Source organism: Cervus elaphus, chromosome 19, assembly GCF_910594005.1.
Source record: "Cervus elaphus chromosome 19, mCerEla1.1, whole genome shotgun sequence".
Taxonomy (NCBI): Eukaryota; Metazoa; Chordata; class Mammalia; order Artiodactyla; family Cervidae; genus Cervus; species Cervus elaphus.
Genome location: NC_057833.1, coordinates 95136161 through 95155933, shown reverse-complemented (window position 1 = coordinate 95155933; position 19773 = coordinate 95136161). Strand labels below are relative to the sequence as shown.

Sequence of the window (19773 nt, the reverse complement as noted above, 5' to 3'; positions counted from 1 at the left end):
ACTCTTCCAGAAAATTGCAGAAGAAGGTAAACTTTCAAACTCATTCTATGAGGCCACCATCACCCTAATTCCAAAACCAGACAAAGATGCCACAAAAAAAGAAAACTACAGGCCAATATCACTGATGAACATAGACGCAAAAATCCTTAATAAAATTCTAGCAAACAGAATCCAACAACATATTAAAAAAAAATCATACACCATGACCAAGTGGGCTTTATCCCAGGAATGCAAGGATTCTTTAATATCCGCAAATCTATCAATGTAATACACCACATTAACAAACTGAAAGATAAAAACCATATGAGTATCTCAATAGATGCAGAGAAAGCCTTTGACAAAATTCAACACCCATTTATGATTAAACCTCTCCAGAAAGCAGGAATAGAAGGAAGATACCTCAACATAAAAAAAGCTATATATGACAAACCCACAGCAAGCATTACCCTCAATGGTGAAAAATTGAAAGCATTTCCCCTAAAATCAGGAACAAGGCAAGGGTGCCCACTCTCACCACTACTATTCAACATAGATTTGGAAGTTTTGGCCACAGCAATCTGTAATATCTTTTTTTTTTTTTTTTTTTTTTTTGGAGCCTGTGACCTTTATTCACGTCCCACACCAAGAATAGCCAGAGACAAGGCTCCTGCCCAAAGCAGAAACACCAGGGGCCTGGGATTCGTTCGGTTACACCCGCCAAGTCCCCTACCCCAGATCTGTTGTGAGCAGGAAGTGTATAAAGTGCTGGTGTGATGATCCTCTGGGGAAGGCCAAAGGGATCAAGGGCCCCACCCGAGGACCAAGGCAACAGGAGGAGGGGCTGTGCTCTGAGAGGCAGGATGCACCCCTCTATTCCCAGGGTGCTGGTGGGAGGGGGCGTGCCTTCGGCCACCAGTGTCAGGGCTGGGGAAACTCAATGCAGTCCTGGGCAGGGGGGAATTGGGAAAGGGAGCCTTCAGCAAGGATCCCTGATAGGGTGGGGTCACAGAGGGCAGAGGGACTTTCTGCAACCCCCTGAAGGAAGGAGGGGAGGTCTTGGGGATCTCAGAGAATGGGGCAGCCCCTCCGGCGCTTATTCTTGCGGACCTGGAGGCCGGCCCTAGTGGCCATCTCAAATACCTCCCGCACCCCCTCCTTGGTCTTGGCTGAGCACTCAAGGTAGCCAAAGGCACTGATCCGGTTCGCCATGTCCCGGCCTTCCTCAGATCGAACAGGTTCCTGCTTCATCTTTGCCAGCTCTCTCCGGGTATGCTCATCTTGCCTCAGGTCCTTCTTATTGCCCACCAGGATGATGGGCACATTGGGGCAGAAGTGCTTCACTTCCGGGGTCCACTTCTCAGGAATGTTTTCCAGACTGTCGGGGCTGTCGATGGAGAAGCACATGAGAATGACGTCAGTGTCCGGGTAGGAGAGAGGCCGCAGGCGGTCGTAGTCTTCCTGCCCTGCTGTGTCCCACAGAGCCAGCTCCACCTGCTTGCCATCCACCTCTATGTCTGCGATGTAGTTCTCAAAGACAGTAGGGACGTAGACCTCTGGGAACTGATCCTTGCTGAAGACGATGAGGAGGCAGGTCTTCCCACAGGCCCCATCCCCCACAATCACCAGCTTCTTTCGGATGGCAGCCATTGCCAGGGCTTCCGCTCCGCCGCTTCCAGCTGCGCTGCGGGTGCGGGAGCTGTAATATCTTTTTAACCCTAATTCTGTGATGTGGTTTAGTAGTATCTTTACATATGTTGCTTTAAAATGTAGTGTAAAATCCAAGTGAATTTAATTAAGCAAGAATCAATCTTGGACACATGCCAATTCTAAGACAATGATAAATGAAATCAGAAGAGAGAAAATGTCCAGTGATTTTTTTGACCCTACTGGGAAATATGATGATATCTTTGTAAGAATTATATACATTTTCAATATGTTCTTTATTAAGCTTAAAGCAATGCAGTAAGATAAAGAAAGAAAAGTAGCACAAGAAAATAGCATGTCAACATTTCAATTCAACTTTCAACCATGGGGCCTCACAGTGCTGGACACGACTGAGTTGATCTGAACTGAGTTTTATCAAACCAACTTGATTGAATGAAAAGGACTAAATAATTGAATGGAATTTTTCTATACTAAAATAAGTAGGAAAAGAACTTACTTGAGATCAGCTTCCCTGGGAAATGGCTAGTTCCTGTCTTCCTATGGAAATATAAGATTTGCAATTCTTTTCGTTAAATTACCCTAACATGGTAAACTTTTTTTCTTTCTTTCGTTTTTTTTTTGTTTTTTTTTTGGTGAGCTCTGTGCAAGTTCTTTAAATAGTATACAATGAATATGGAAATCTTCTGAATAATCAGACAAGTTTATGGAGGAAATAAACGGAGAGTTGAATGAAGGAAAATTATCTTCAAGCAGTCTTTTGACCTCTGTTGTCATACTGGATGAAAAGATTTCCAAGTCTTCATGAGTGAGTTAATACATCTTTTTTCAGACTGTGAACATTTCTCTACAAGGTGAGACTAAATTAATAGTGGAATTCAGGCTTCACAGTTGTGTGACTATATTGTGTAAGAAAGTAAGCCATTCTGAAGTAAGTCAAACTTCAATACCAGTTCTAGTTTTATCATATAAAAATGTGTGGCCTTGGGGCAATTATTTCAAATAAAATGTGAGAAATACCATTATTGTGACTGTAATGTTAAGTGTGATATTCTAAATTGTGAGTGCATGATTGGAATCCATCATGGTTGTTTTGAGCACTAGAATGATATGCATTCATGCGTGCTAAGTCTCTTCAGTTGTGTCCAGCTCTATGTGACAGTATGGACTGTAGCCTGCCAGGCTCCTCTGTCCATGGGATTCTCCAGGCAAGAACACTGGAGTGAGTTGCCATGCGTTCCTTCAGTGGATCTTCCCGACCCAGGGATTGAACCTTCTTCTCATGTCTCCTGCATTGGCAGGTGGGTTTTTTACCACTAGAACCAGAACACAATTTAAAGAAAACCACTTGGACTGCTTCAGGAGAACAAATTGTTGAAGGTGAGAATAAAAGAGGACATACTTGGCCAGAGGCAGTTGAACTGGGCCAGGAAGGTAATGAGGGTATGGAAGGATTAAATTTGTGATACATTATGAAAGTAGAGACTAGAGGACTTGGTAAAGCTATGAAAAAGTCCTATGAGATCAATAAGGGAGTGAAAAACACTCTGAGATGATGATGATGATGATGATGATGATGATGATTATTTGGTCTGAGCAATTACTTTGAAGGTTATACCATTCAATGAGAAGAGGAACACCTTTTATTTTGGAAAAAAAATTATTTCTTGTAAACATACCAAACTGATATCCAAATAGAGATGTCCAAAACTGGAGGGGTTACATGCACAAGATTCAAAATAAGTGCACACATACAGGCTGGATACACAAAATTAGACTGTTTCAGTATTTATTGGTCAGGAAAAAAGAGGACTATCCAACTAAAGACCCCAAGAAAGAAGTTTCAGTGAGTTTTGAGACAATCCAGGGTATTGACTTTATACTTACAGTTTGATCTGCTCTCACCAAATATGTAAATTTCATTCAGTAGGACTCAGTAGTTAACATTTGGCATTTCATAAATGGGGTATCTTTCCATGGAATTCCCTTTTCGTCTTTTCTTGTTCTTTTACTTTTCCTTGAAAGCCCAATCAAAGCATCACTTTCTCCAGGAAGTCATCTGTTATTCCAGATTTTTTGGTATAACGCTAATATTGTGACTCTCAGCATTGTATGAATACTCTGTAATGGCCTTTAATGCATTGGCTTGGAATTGTTTGACCCCTTGCTATGTGCCCTATCACTGAAGATAGGGAACTATGCCTTATTAAAGTTGGTAATTATAATGTTTGTGATGCATTGGACACAGAAATTCCATATACATTGTTTTAATTGAATTGATTAATAAAAAGATTAATTTAAAATGCATGTTGAGGTTTGACAGAAAAGAAAATTCTGTAGATCAATTATCCTTCAATTAAAAACTATTTAAAAAAAGAGTAAAGGGAATAAGGACAAGTGAAAAAAATAACAAATAAATAAATAAAATGCATTTAAAAGATTTCTCCCTTGTTTTGCAGGTAAATTGCCTCCATCCAGATTAGATGGAGCCAAGGAGCAATGTAACTTATTTCATCCTCTTGGATCTCACACAGATTCCAAAGGAACAGAAAGTTCTTTTTGTTGTTCTTGCTTCTCTACATTTTGACTATGGTGGGCAACCTGCTCATTTTTGTGACTATAACTGTCAGTAAGACTCTGAATTCACCTACGTACGTTTTTCTTGCTAGCTTAACATTTAGAGATTTAATTTACTTTTCTTCTGTTTCCCCCAGATTGATTTCAGACTTGTTCTTTGGGGTAAATACAATATCCTTCCAATTTTGTATGACCCAGTTCTTTACTGAACACCTTTTTGGAGGATCAGAGGTCTTCCTTCTGCTGGTGATGGTCTATGACCGCTATGTGGCCATCTGTAAGACCTTGCATTACTTGGTGATCCTGAGGCACAGGGTGTGTGTTGTGCTCCTAGTCCTATCTTGTGTTGGAGGTTTTCTACACTCAGTAATTCAACTTGGCACTGTTTATGGGCTCCCATTCTGTGGCTCCAATGTCATTGACCACTTTATGTGTGACATGTACCCCTTACTGAAACTAGTCCGTACTGACACCTATGCCACTGGCATCTTAGTGGTGGCCAATGGAGGACTGAGCTCTGCTATGGTTTTCCTGCTCTTACTCCTCTCCTATGGAGTCATCCTGTACTCTCTGAAGAACCTGAGTCAGCAAGGGAGGCAGAAAGCCCTCCAGACCTGTGGTTCTCACATCACTATTGTTTTCTGCTTCTTTCTTCTCTGTATTTTCATGTATTCAAGACCTGCTAAGACCTTCCCCTTTGACAAATCATTGAATGTATTTTATACAGTCATAACCCCCATGCTGAACCCATTAATCTACAGTCTAAGAAATTCTGAGATGACTAATGCTATGAAGAAATTCTGGAGAAACACAATGAGATCAAGTATTAAATAAGTGTGTTATTCATCAGAAAGAAACTACCTTAGCCTTAAGTTCGTTTCAGTTCAGTCACTCAGTTGTGTCTGACTCTTTCCAACCCCATGAACTGCAGTGCACCAGGCCTCCCTGTCCATCACCAACTCCGCAGTTTACCCAAACTCATGTCCATTGAGTCGGTGATGCCATCCAATAATCTCATCCTCTCTCGTCCCCTTCTCCTCCTGCCCTCAATCCCTCCCAGCATCAGGGTCTTTACAGATGAGTCAGCTCTTCACATCAGGTGACCAAAGTATTGGTGTTTCAGCTTCAATATCAGTCCTTCCAATGAACACCCAGGACTGATGTCCTTTAGGATGGACTGGTTGGATCTCCTTGCAGTCCAAGAGACTCTCAAGAGTCTTCTCCAACACCACAGTTCAAAAGCATCAATTCTTCAGCACTCAGCTTTCTTTGTAGTCCAACTTTCACATCCATACATGACCACTGGAAACACCATAGCCTTGACCAGATGGACCTTTGTTGGCAAAGTAATGTCTCTGCTTTTTAATATGCTATCTAAGTTGCTCATAATTTCCTTCCAAGGAAAATTTTAATTTTTAATTTCATGGCTGCAATCACCATCTGCAGTTATTTTGGAGCTGAGAAAAATAAAGTCAGTCACTGTTTCCACTGTTTCCCCATCTATTTGCCATGAAGTGATGGGACCAGATGCCATGATCTTAGTTTTCTGAATGTTGAGTTTTAAACCAACTTTGTCACTCTCTTCTTTCACTTTCATCAAGAGGCTCTTTAGTTCTTCTTCACTTTCTGCCATAAGGGTGGTGTCATCTGCATATCTGAGGGTATTGATACTTCTACCGGCAATCTTGATTCCAGCTTGTGCTTCCTCCAGCCCAGCGTTTCTCATAATGTATTCTGCATATAAGTTAAGTAAGCAGGGTGACAATATACAGCCTTGACATACTCCTTTTCCTATTTGGAACCAGGCTGTTGTTCTATGCCCAGTTCTAACTGTTGCTTCCTGATCTGTATACAGGTTTCTCAAGAGTAACGTCAGGTGGTCTGGTATTCCCATCTCTTTCAGAATTTTCCACAGTTTATTGTGATCCACACAGTCAAAGGCTTTGGCATAGTCAATAAAGCAGAAATAGATGTTTTTCTGGAACTCTCTTGCTTAGGACCAATTTATTTGGAATGTTTAAGTCTTTACAAATGTGATGCAAGCTATCCTTTTTTCTAAAGGATTTATAATAATTGAATTAAAGAATGAACTATTTTTTAATAAAAAATGATAGTTTCCCTGCTAGAATGTACACTCTTTCATGTCTGTTTTTATCATTGCATTTAAAGAGGTGGAATACATTCAGTGGAACATCAATAAATAGTATTTAATGAATTAGTCAATGAAATTTTTATAGAACACACTAATTTTTAATTAACTTCTGAATTTACTTTCATTACTTTCTCATTCTTGGTTTCAAGTTGAATTCTCATCCTTTACCTCATTTTCGTTATTATACTAGTTAAAATTTTAATTCTATATGAACCATTCTTCTTTTCTATTTCATTTGCTTTACACATGAATTTTTTAGTGTAGTATTTAATTTTTAAATCAAAATTGAAAATAAGATGAATAATTTTAAATACTAAATATAGAATCCAGGCAAATAAAAGTAGAATAAACCTTATACATACCCCCTAGTTCTTCCAAAATCAGTCCCTCAGTTTCTGAGATTCAACCAATATTTTGAAACTACAAGTGTATGCATATATATGTGTATGTGTGTGTGTATTTATGTCTCTGTGTATAAATTTTCCTTTGCACTAGTCAGCCTTCTGAATATCTTTACATACCAGTCATATAGATCTAACTAATTCTCAGTTTCCTCATACAGCTTTATTTTTATGTATAAATACTGGTTTATTAATTTGCAACAATTGTGCCATAGCAATATAAGATGTTATGTAGAATATATAGAAATTTTCTGAATGTGTTCTCAGTTTTTCTGTAAATCTAAAAGCATTCTCTTTTTTAAATTTTTATTGCTGTATACAGTCCATAGGGTCGCAAAAAGTTGGACATGGCTGAAGCAACTTAGCACACACACTGATATGGTTGCTTTGCACTGTTGTGCTACTTTCTGCTGTACAGCAAAGTGAACCAGCTACACATACGCATATATCTCTGCTTTTTTTGGATTTCCTTCTCATTTAGGTCACCACAGAGAATTGAGTAGAGTCCCCTATGCAGTAGGTTCTCATTAGTTACCTATATTATGACTCATTATTCTACCCATAGCATCAATAGTGTATATATATCAGTCCCAATCTCACAATTCATTCTACACATGCCTTTCCTTTTAGTATCCATACGTTTGTTCTCTACTTCTGAGTGTCTATTTATGCTTTATAAATAAGGTCATTTATATCAATTTTTTTCAGATTCTACCTATATACATTACTATACAATATTTGTATTTCTGTTTCTGACATACTTCACTGTGTATGACAATCTCTAGGTCCATCCACGTCTCTATAAATGACCCAATTTTGTTCCTTTTTATGGCTGAGTCACTCTGGGTTATTGCTTTACTTCTTTATATAGATACACTAAAATCAATGTAACTGTAATGGGAAAGAACAAACATGACTCCACACTGGATCTGTTTCTTTTACTTTAACTTTTGTATTCTATTACTATTGCTACAAGTGAATCACTAAAGAGACGTCGTCTGAGGCTTATAGAGTACAAAAGAAATGGTCCATCTCTGGGAATACTGCCTCTCATGCCTAAACATTAAGAAAAATTACATTTATTTAGCTCAAGGAAAGATTCTGACCAGTCCCCCCGGGAATGACTGCAGGAAAGAAGAAAATAATGCATATCCTCTGTAGTCTGGCCAGAACTAGGAAATATTCGCATCAGCTTATCATTTTTTGGCTTCCCTGGTGGCTCAGATGGTAAAAAAATCTACATGCAATGCCGGAGACCTAGGTTTGAGCCTTGGGTTGGAAAGATCTCCTGAAGGAGAGCAAGGCAACCCACTCCAGTATTCTTTCTAGAGAATCTCCATGGACAGAGGAGCTGGCAGACTGCAATTCCTGGAGTCACAATGAGTCGGACATGACTGAGTGACTAAGCACACACATCACCTTTTTTACTTTACTCCTTCACCTCTCTATTTTCATTCTATAAGGAAACTAGCACCCAAACCCAAGCAAGATGGTCCTTTTGAACAGTAATCTACCATATCCTCACTCTACTAGCTTTCTGAAGAAATTTGCCACCTCTTACCCTAAATTTTGTGTCTCAATTCATTGACCTGACATGCGACAATAAACATAAACTTGGACTTGGTATCAAAAACTCATTTTATTATAATGTTAACCAGTCATTCACTTTAAGAACCTCATTTTTATAGTTTTCCATTTTTAGTGGGATTTTTATATATGATTTATTTCATGGACATTTTTTAGGAATAAGTGAAAAGTTTTAGTATACGCTCATGGTCAAAAGCATAGTCTTTCTGAGGAAGATTCTTCTGAGATCAAATCCTAGCTTTGCCACTTATAATGTAAATTTGGGCAAAATATGTCTTTCTCAAGTTTTGCTAAATGGGGAATAATTGGAGATATTTTCAAGATCAAATAAAATATAAACTCTTATATGTATAAACTGTCATACAACTAAGTGTTAGTTATTAAGAACATTTTATTGTTGGAGTCTTTTAAATATTTTATTATTATTATTAAAAAAAATTGTCTATGATTGTTTTTGTCCACTCCTGGCATTATGTGGGATTTTAGTTCTCTGAACAGGGGTTCAAATTTCTGTTCTTACACTGAAAACACAGAGTCTTAATCTTTGGGCCACCAGGGAAATCCCAAATTGATAATGGGACTACTCACTTGTCCTAAAGTGGTAAGCTAATTCCATGCTTCTACTGCAGGGGGCACATATCCAATCTCTAGCCATGGAATTACCATCACACGTGCCATGAAGTGGGGCCAAAAGTTAAAAAATAAAATAAAATAGCAAAATACATTTCTCCTTGCTCTTCTAGACTGCCACTGCCAAAAAGTCAAAAAAAAAAAAAAAAGTACTACTATTAAAATTCCTTTTAAATTTTTAGAATTTTTTTACCAGGTCATCTCTGAAGTGAGATAATTTAACTCAATTATTTTTTGCTTAATTTGACTGTAACTACGATTTCAATGGTGACCATTCTTATCATTTACATCTCAGTCAAAGCTTCACCTTTTAGGAAAGGTCTTCTCTGATTAAAGGATCCATTGTAGAATTCTCCTTCTTATTTCTGACATAGAACCCTATTTGTTTTCCTATAATCACTACATAAGACTACAACTTCTTTATTACATTGTCTCTTATTTATCATCTGACTCTATTATGAGAATATAAGGTCCATGTGGGAATGAACTTTTACACAGTTTTCCTCCTGCTTTCTTAATTACTGTGTCCTCACCCATAACATAGTTCCTGGCATAAAATAGATGACTTAAATTTAAAAAAAAATAGATAAAAGTATAAATGCTATATTCAAATTGGTGATAACATTTTTATATATAATAAATGTCAAGTCAGGATAAATTGAGTGCAAAATAAAAAGAATTATAAACTTGCTATATAGCAAGTTTATCAATTTGTCAAGGAATGTTTGATAAATTAGTTCCTTGAGACAAAATGATTGTTTTGTTCTTGTATAAAAATAGTCTAAATGTGGTCATTTTTTACTTTATTGGGGAAAATGATGATATCTTTTTAATAACTGATATAAATTTTTCAGGAGATTCTTTGTTAGTCTTAACACAATTCATTAAACAAAAGGAAAAAAGGAGGAAAGACAGCACAAGAAAGTAGCATCTCAAAATCTCAGTTCAACTTTCAACTAGTCTGACCACATCAACATGAGAAGGACTAAACAATTGAACATCCTTTTTTTTTTTTTTAATATTGGAATATGTAGGAAAAGCACTTGCTTGAGATCAATTTCCCTGGGAAATGACTCACTGCTATCTTCCTATGGAGACACGGGTTTTGCAGACCTTTTAAAATTATCCTCACATAGTAAGTTTTTCTTGTGTGTGTGAGTGTGTGAGTGAGCTCTGTGAAATTACTTTAAATAATCTACAAGACAAATAATCAGTTGAGTCCATGGAGGAGACGAACAGAGAGCTGAATGAAAGAAAATATGTCGTTAAGCAGTCTTTGACCTCTGTTGTCAAACTGGATGAAAAGAATTCCATGTCATTATGAGGGAGTTAAGAATTCTTCCCTCAGATTGTGAACAAGCCTGTACAAGGTGAGACTAAGCACTTATATCCAGGCCTCACAGTTGTGTGACACGTTGTGTAAGAACTTAGATCATTTTGAAATAAGTCAAACTTAAATTCCAGTGCTAGTTTTTTTTTTTTTTTTTCATTTGGAAAATGTGTGACCTTGGGGAGATTAATCAAGATGCCCCAGCCTCAGTAATTTCAAATAAAAAATGAGAATTACTGTTATTGCTACTGTAATATTAAATGTGAGTGTATGATTGGAACCACCTGGGAAGTTTTCAGCAGTTGGGTGATAAGATCAGGACACAAATTAAAAGCGAATTACTGGGGCTTCCTTAGGAGAACAAATTGTTGGAGGTCAGAATAAAAGAGGGCATGCCTGCCAGAGCTATTTCAAGAAGCCATGAAGGAAATAGAGATGGGAATGATCAATTTGTGATATATTTTGACACTGGAGTAACAGGGTTTGTTAAAGACATAAATATGTGATATGAGATCAATAAAGGAGGGGAAAACGCTGTGAGGTTTTTTTCCTGAGTACACACTGAAGGTGGTACCATTTAATGAGCCAAGAAGCTTCTTTTTATTGAGAAGAATTTTTAAATTTCAAATATACTGCATTGATATCCAGCTAGAGATGTCCAAAATTAGAGATATTACAAGCACAAGTTTCAAAATATAGCTAGAATAGGGGCTGAAGACACAAAATTAGATTGTTTCAGTATTTACTGGTTAGAAAAAAGAGGAACATCCAACTGAAGACCATAAGAAAGTTGTCTCAGTGAGTTTTGAGACAATCCCAGTCATTGACCTTTTATTTAAAGTTTGACCTACTCTCAACGAATGTATAAATTAGATTAAGTGTGACTCTAGCACAACTTTACAAATGGTGAACTTTTCCATGGAATACACTCCCCACCTTTTCTTATTCTTTTGCTTTTCCTTGAAAATTCAGCCATAGGATTACTGCCTCCAGGAAGTCTTCTCTTATTCCAGATTGATTGATATAATTCTACACTATGACTCATTCTATTGTATGAATATTCTTGCAATGGCCCTTAATGCAGTGCCTTGAGATGGTATGACCCCTTGTTATGCGCCATGCCACTAAGGATAGGGATGTGTTAGTCACACATGCATGTCTGACTCTTTACAATCCCATGGACTGCATCCTGCCAGGATACACTGTCCATTGAATTCTCCAGGCAAGAATACTGGAGTGGGTTGCCATGCTCTTTTCCAGGGGATCTTCCCAACCCAGGGATCGAAACTGGGTCTCCTGCATTGCAGGCAGATTCTTTACTGTCTGAACTACAAGGGGAGCCCATGATACATTGGACACAGATACTCCATATGCCTTGTTTTAATTGAACGAATAAATGAAAAAATTCATATTTAATGCATTTAAAAGATTCCTCCACTTGCTTTGCAGATCAACTGCTTATAATACGTAAAGTCAACTCCTGTCCAGACTAGAGGGAGCCAAGGAACAGCACAACTTATTTCATCCTCTTGGGCCTCACACAGATTTGAAAAGAGCAGAAAGTCCTTTCTGTTATGTTCTTACTCTTCTACAGCTTTGTGTAGAATGTGTACATGGTAGTGGACAACTTGCTTATTATGATGACTATAACCATCAGTAAGACCCTGAAATTGCCAATTAACTTTTTTCTTGCTTGCTTATCAAGTATTGATGTTGCTTATTCATCTTCTCTAACCCCCAGATTGATTTATTCTTGATTCTTTGGGGAAAATACCATCATTTGAAGCTTGCATGAGTCAACTGCTTCTAGAACACATCATTTTTGGTGGAATAGGATTCTTCTTTCTGTTGGTGATGGCCTGTGACCACTATGTGACCATCTGTAAGCCCTTGCATTATTTGGCTATCATAAGACAGAGGATGTGTGTTGTTCTGCTGTTGGTGTCCTGCATTAGAGGTTTTTGCACTCAGTAATTCAGCATAGTGTTATCTATGAACTCCCATTCTGTGGCCCTAATGTCATTGATCACTTTATATGTGACATGTACCTCTTGTTGAAACTGGTCTGTACTGACACCTGTGTCATTGTCATCTTAGTTGTTGTTGATGGAGGACTGATCTGCACTACTGTGTTTCTGCTCTTACTCATCTCCTATGTAATCATCTTGCAGTCTCTAAGAAACCTTAGTCAAGAAGGCAAGCAGAAAGCTCTCCAGACCTGCATTTCCCACATCGCTGTGGTTGTCTGCTTCTTTGTCCCCTGTATTTTCATATATGCAAGATCTCCTAAGCCCCTCCCCTTTGATAAACCATTGTGTGTGTTTTATACAGTCACAACTGCCATGCTTAACACATTAATCTACAGTCTACAAAATTCTGAGATGATTAATGCTATGAAGATGTTCTGGAGAAAAAAAAGTCTGATCAAATAGTAATTCAGTACATTTATTGTCATGAAGACAGTAAATTATCATTAGGGCCAATTTCTTTTAAATAAAAAAGCTATCGCAAACCTGATGTAAACTCTTCTTTTCTTTGTAGAATTAATGTTAATTATAAGTAAAAATAAACTGTGTTTGTGCTTTTAATCAATTTCCTTTCTAGAATATAAACTGGATAATGTCTGGGTTGTCACTTCACTTATAAAGAAGGAACTCATTTATTGTAGAGAGTCAATAAACAATATGTAGTTTTTTAGTCAATGAAACTTTTAAAGAGTTACAGAAATGTTTAGTTAATTCCTTCATTTTCTTTTATTACCTTTTCATTTTTAGTTTTAATTTTCAGTTAGGTTCTCTTCCTTTATCTTCAATTTATTTATTATACTAGTTAAAATGTTTAATGTGGTATAAACTATCCTATTTATTCTGTTTCATTTGCCTTACATATGAAATTTTAGCATAATACATATTTTTAAATAAAAACAAGTATGGAGTGGGTGTGGAGAAAAGGGAACCCTCTTACACTGTTGGTGGGAATGCAAACTAGCACAGCCACTATGGAGAACAGTGTGGAGATTCCTTAAAAAACTGGAAATAGAACTGCCATATGATCCAGCAATCCCACTGCTGGGCATACACACCGAGGAAACCAGATCTGAAAGAGACACGTGCACCCCAATGTTCATCGCAGCACTGTTTATAATAGCCAGGACATGGAAGCAACCTAGATGCCCATCAGCAGACAAATCGATAAGGAAGCTGTGGTACATATACACCATGGAATATTACTCAGCCGTTAAAAAGAATTCATTTGAATCAGTTCTAGTGAGATGGATGAAACTGGAGCCCATTATACAGAGTGAAGTAGGCCAGAAAGATAAAGAACATTACAGCATACTAACACCTATATATGGAATTTAAAAAGATGGTAACGATAACCCTATATGCAAAACAGAAAAAGAGACATAGATGTTCAGAACAGACTTTTAGACTCTATGGGAGAAGGCGAGGGTGGGATGTTCCAAGAGAATAGCATCGAAACATGTATATTATCTAGGGTGAAACAGGTCATCAGCCCAGGTTGGATGCATGAGACAAGTGCTCGGGGCTGGTGCACTGGGAAGACCCAGAGGGATCGGGTGGAGAGGGAGGTGGGAAGAGGGAACGGGATGGGGAACACATGTAAATCCATGGCTGATTCATGTCAATGTATGACAAAAACCACTACAATATTGTAAAGTAATTAGCCTCCAACTAATAAAAGTAAATGGAAAAAAAAAACAAGTATGTTGTCAAATAATGCTATTAAAAATAAAGCTTATGCAAAAAGGAATATTGTAAAATAAATCTCCTTCACATTCCAAATCAATGTCTCTCAGTCACTCCAGATGCAGTCACTATATTCTGCTTCTGAAATTCTTTAAGTAATAACCTTTGCAAGAACAAACATATTTTCATACATGTGTTTGTGTTTATCTTTCAATTGAATAAATTTTGTGTCTTACCACTGTGCTGTTCTTAAATCTTTTCATTTCTTTAAAATTTCTCCCACTTTATGAAGATACACAAAAGTGGATGCATCTGTTCCTCTTAATGTGTTCCCCAGTCTTTGTAGATAGTAAATGATTCTACAATGAAATGTTTTTGACATTTTATAAGTATGAATTCCTGGAGGTGAAATTGTTGGGTTGATTTTATATGTATTTATAATGTTGACATTCAATGTTTTTGCCAAAATGCCATCCATGAACTTGTAACAAATTCACGCTCCCCTCTTACTGGAAAATACCTATTTGAACACATTCGCAAACAACCAGTGCTTGATAAACATTTGTGGTATGTGACAATTTAATTAAATAAACAGTGTTTCATTTGTATACTTTAATTATAAAAACATAAATAGAATTGAATTTTGGCATCTATTCAGGTATTTAAGGTGGCTTGTATTCCTTTCTCATTCACTGCTTATTAATGAATTTTATGTCTTTTATTTGATTGCTAATATTTTTCATACTGATTTTATGACTTAATTATATGCTAAGGTAATTATCTAATTTACTATGTATGTGGAATTATTGTGTTTTCAGTTTCTTGTTAACTTTTGATGTTTTTATGCTCAATAGAATATCTGGGATTATTTAGAAATTTTTTTTTTACATTTACATCATTAAACATATCAATATTTCCTTTGCATTTTATACTGTGTTTGTTGTTGTTGTTGAGGTGCTGAGTCATGTCCAACTCTTTAAAACTCCATAGACTGCAGCACGCCAGGCTTCTCTGTCCTCCACGATCTCATAGAGTTTGCTCAAACTAATGTCTGTCCATTGAGTTGTTGATGCTGTCTAACCATCTCATCTTCTGCCACTACCTTCTCCTTTTGTCTTCAGTCTTTCCCAGCACGAAGGTATTTTCTAATGAGCTGGCTCTTCACATTCTGAGGCCAAAGTATTGTGGCTTCACCTTCAACATCAGTACTTCCAAGGAATATTTAGGATTGATTTCCTTTAGAATTGAGTGATATGATGTCCTTGCAGTCCAAGGGACTCTCAAGAGTCTTCTCCAACACCATAGTTCAAAAGCATCAGTTTTTCAGCACTCGGCTTTCTTCACAGCCCAACTCTCACATCCATACATGACCACTGGAAAAACCATAGCCTTGACTAGACGGACCTTTGTTGGCAAAGTAATGTCTCTGCTTTTTAATGTGCTGTCTAGCTTGGTCATAACTTTCCTTCCAAGGAGTAAGCGTCTTTTAATTTCATTGCTGCAATCACCATCTGCAGTGATTTTGGAGCCCAAAAAATAAAGTCAGCCACTGCTTCCATTGTTTCCCCATCTATTGGCCATGAAGTGATGGGACCAGATGCCATGATCTTAGTTTTCTGAATGTTAAGCTTTACGCCAAGTTTTCCACTCTCCTCTTTCACTTTCATCAAGAGGTTTTTTAGTTCCTCTTCACTTTCTGCCATAAGGGTGGTGTCATCTGCATATCTGAGGTTATTGATATTTCTCCCAGCAATCTTGATTCCAGCTTGTGCTTCTTCCAGCCCAGTGTTTCTCATGATGTACTCTGCATATAAGTTAAATAAGCAGGGTGACAATATACAGCCTTGACATACTCCTTTTCCTATTGGGAACCAGTCTGTTGTTCTATGTCCAGTTCTAACTGTTGCTTCCTGACCTGCATACAGGTTTCTCAAGAGGCAAGTCAGGCGGTCTGGTATTCCCAACTCTTTCAGAATTTTCCATGGTTTATTGTGATCCACATAGTCAAAGACTTTGGCATAGTCAATAAAGCAGAAATAGATGTTTTTCTGGAACTCTCTTGCTTTTTTGATGATCAGGCAGATGTTGCCAATTTGATCTCTGGTTCCTCTGCCTTTTTTAATACCAGCTTCAACATCTGGAAGTTCACGGTTCACTTATTGCTGAAGCCTGGTTTGGAGAAGATTAAGTATTGCTTTACTAGCGTGTGAAATGAGTGCAATTGGAAAAACATACTTGTTCCAAATAGGAAAAGGAGTACATCAAGGCTATATGTTGTCACCCTGCTTATTTAACTTATGTGAAGAGTACATCATGAGAGATGCTAGGATGGAAGAATCACAAGCTGGAATCAAAATTTCTGGGAGAAATATCAATAATCTCACATATGCAGATGGCACCACTCTTATGGCAGAAAGTGAAGAGGAACTAAAAAGCCTCTTGATGAATGTGAAAGAGGAAAGTGCAAAAGTTGGCTTAAAGCTTAACATTCAGAAAACGAAGATCATGGCATCTGGTCCCATCACTTCATGGGAAATAGATGGGGAGACAGTGGAAACAGTGTCAGACTTTATTGTTTTGGGGCTCAAAAATCACTGCAGATGGTCAATGCAGCCATGAAATCAAAAGACACTTACTCCTTGGAAGGAAAGTTATGACCAAGCTAGACAGCATATTAAAAAGCAGAGACATTACTTTGCCAACAAATGTCCATCTAGTCAAGGCTATGGTTTTTCCAGTGGTCATGTATGGATGTGAGAGCTGGGCTGTGAAGAAAGCTGAGTGCTGAAAAACTGATGCTTTTGAACTGTGGTGTTGGAGAAGATTCTTGAGAGTCCCTTGGACTGCAAGGAGATCCAACCAGTCCATCCTAAAGGAGATCAGTCCTGGGTGTTCATTGGAAGGACTGATGTTGAATTGAAACTCCAAAACTTTGACCACCTCATGCGAAGAGTTGACTCATTTGAAGAGATCCTGATGTTGGGAAAGATTGAGGGCAGAAGGAGAAGGGGGCGACAGAGGATGAGATGACTGTATGGCATCACCGTCTCAATGGACGTGAGTTTGTGTAAACTCCGGGAGTTGGTGATGGACAGGGAGGCCTGGCGTGTTGCGATTCATGGTGTCACAAAGAGTTGGACACTACTGAGCAACTGAACTGAACTATTGCAATTAAATTAAAATATACTTTGATTCTTGATGAGCCTTTTAACCCTTCATTACTTCTTATTAGAACTTTGTCTATTCTTGCATTTTATGTTTTGAAATTAAATTTCAGTAAGTTAGTCTAACAAAAACTGAACTTATTTGGTATTTTCAGTAAGTTTTTATTTAGAAAGTACTTGTGAATTTTGTCGGCAAACTGGGTACATCTTTCCACTTAACAAGTCTTCTTTTATGCTCATATTGATCTAGAATATTTCTTTGTAACTCTAGTTATTCTGATGTTTTTTCTGATATTAGTGAATAGATGCTGGGAAAGACTGAAGGCAGGAGTGAGAGGGTAACAGGCAGGAAGGCCAGGGGTCTCCAAACGGAGGAAAGAGGCTGCAAGTGCCAGGCATTTTTTTCTCTCTTAAGCGGCAGGAGGAAACAAACCAGCGATATTTTTTTTCCTCTCTATAAAAATTTAAAAGGAGGTTTCTCTTAAAATGCTGTGTTGCCATGACACCTGGTTTCACCTGAAGCTAACTACTCTCAAACCTTGAGCTAACCAATACTTTTTTTATGGAAATGTTTGTCTTAAGATATGTTAATTTACTCCAGACTCTGTAAGTTCCGCCAAATGGCCCAACCTACTTACTCAGATATTGTTCCCCTAATCTATGTAAATGAAACTATTTGTTGGTAATCTGCCCTTCTACAAGATTCAAGTCAATCATTTTATGGCCAAGGATGAATTATCTGGTGCCATTCTAAATTCTAAGACATTCCTTTCTTTTCATTAACAGACTGTGAATGACTATATAACTTATAGCTAAAGACTAGGAGGGGGGTATTCTTTCTGCCCCCTTCTGATGCCTATGTCAGAAGCTTTCTCTATCTCCTTTATACTTTAACAAAACTTTATTACACAAAAGCTCTGAGCTATCCAGCCTCGTCTCTGGCCCTGCATTGAATTCGTCTCCTCTGGAGGCCAAGAATCCCAGTGTCTTATTGTTCAGTAACAACATTTCAGGAGAGGAAGTTGATGACAGAGGGTGAGATGGTTGGATGGCATCACCGACTCAATGGACATGAGTTTGAGCAAGGTCTGAGAGTTGGTGATGGACAGGGAAGCCTGTTATGCTGCAGTCCATGGAGTCACAAAGAGTTGGACATGCCTGAGCAACTGATTGAATTGAGTTTATCCTCCTGGTGGTAACACAAAACACTGACATGCAAAGAGTTCTATCTGTCCCAGACCTTCTCAGGTGGCTCAGTGTTAAAGAATTTGCTGGCCAGTCGAGGAGACACAAGAGATACATCTTTCATCCCTTTGTCAGTAAAGTCCCCTGGAGAAGGAAATGGCAACCCACTCCTGTATTCTTGCATGGAAAATCCAGGACAGAGGATCCTGGGAGAATATAGTTCCTCATGGGGCACTGAGAGTTGTACAAGACTAGGCAATTAAGCATGCGTGCATGCACACACACACACACACACACACACACACACACTATCTGCTCCATTCTTGTTCATCTAAATAGTGACAATAGTGGGAAATCTGCTTGTCATAGTGGGCATCATAGACAGCAGGTCACTAGGTTCCTCCATGTACTTTTCTCTGACTTCTTTATCATTTATAGATACTATTTATTCTATTGACATTATTCCCAAAACAATCACTGACTTACTTATGAGAAAAAGACTATTTCCTTCCAGTCTTATATGACTCAAGTCTTTGTAGATCATTTATTTGCTGGTGTAGAAGTCATTCTTCTGGTGGTGGTGGTCTATGACCGATACATAGCCATCTATAAACCTCTTCATTATTTGATCATCATGAATTGGAGGGTGTGTGTTCTCATGCTGCTGGTGTCCTGGACTGTTGGTTTTCTGAACTCATTGGTTCAATTTCTCTTTATTTATCATCTCCCTTTCTGTGGCCCCAATGTCACTGACAACTTCCTGTGTGGCATGTTCCCTTTAATGAAGTTGCTTGCACTGATTGGATTATGATAGGTAATGGTGGAGCAATTTGCACTGTTGTCTTCTTCATTCTCTTAGTATCCCATGGAGTCATGTTATCTTCCCTGAAGACTCATGGTTTGAAAGGGAATCACAAAGACTTCTACACCTGTGCATCCCATATGATGGTGGTCATTTTCTTTTTTGTTCCCTGTATCTTAATGTATGCAAGGCCTAATGTCAACTTTCCCATTGGTAAATCCATAGTAATGGTTTTAACTTTCATATCCCCATGCTGAGTCTTAAACTACACCCTGAAAAATGCAAAAATGAGAAATGCTATAAGGAGACTCTGGGGTAAAAATATGACCTTAGTTGGAAGAGGGCTGTTTCTATCGTAGAAGTCATGATATTCATTCATTCTTTCACAGAATCAAGGAATAGTTAAGCTATCAAGGATTCCACTTAAAAATTTATCTCCTGTGGGTTCTGTTCAGTTCAGTTCAGTTGCTCAGTAGTGTCTGACTCTGCAACCCCATGGACTGCAACATGCCAGGCTTCCCTGTCCATCACCAACTCCTGGAGTTTACTGAAACTCATGTCCATCGTTTTGGTGATGTCACCCAACCATCTCAT

General features: G+C 38.0%; 1 protein-coding gene and 1 pseudogene across 1 annotated transcript; one reads left to right on the top strand and one right to left on the bottom strand.

Annotated features, from left to right (window-relative positions):
- Positions 1–567: 567 nt before the first annotated feature.
- LOC122675968 (rho-related GTP-binding protein RhoC) lies at positions 568–1670 on the bottom strand. Its single transcript, XM_043875200.1, has one exon. It carries the CDS (start codon positions 1624–1626, stop codon positions 1045–1047), a length of 582 nt encoding a protein of 193 aa, XP_043731135.1. The 5' UTR covers positions 1627–1670; the 3' UTR covers positions 568–1044.
- Positions 1671–4467: 2797 nt separating this feature from the next.
- On the top strand, positions 4468–19538 carry LOC122675260 (annotated as a pseudogene).
- The last annotated feature ends 235 nt before the right edge of the window (positions 19539–19773 follow it).

Excerpts from the sequence above, each read along its gene's own strand:
- LOC122675968 (XM_043875200.1), bottom strand. The coding sequence starts at position 1,626 with ATGGCTGCCATCCGAAAGAAGCTGGTGATTGTGGGGGATGGGGCCTGT.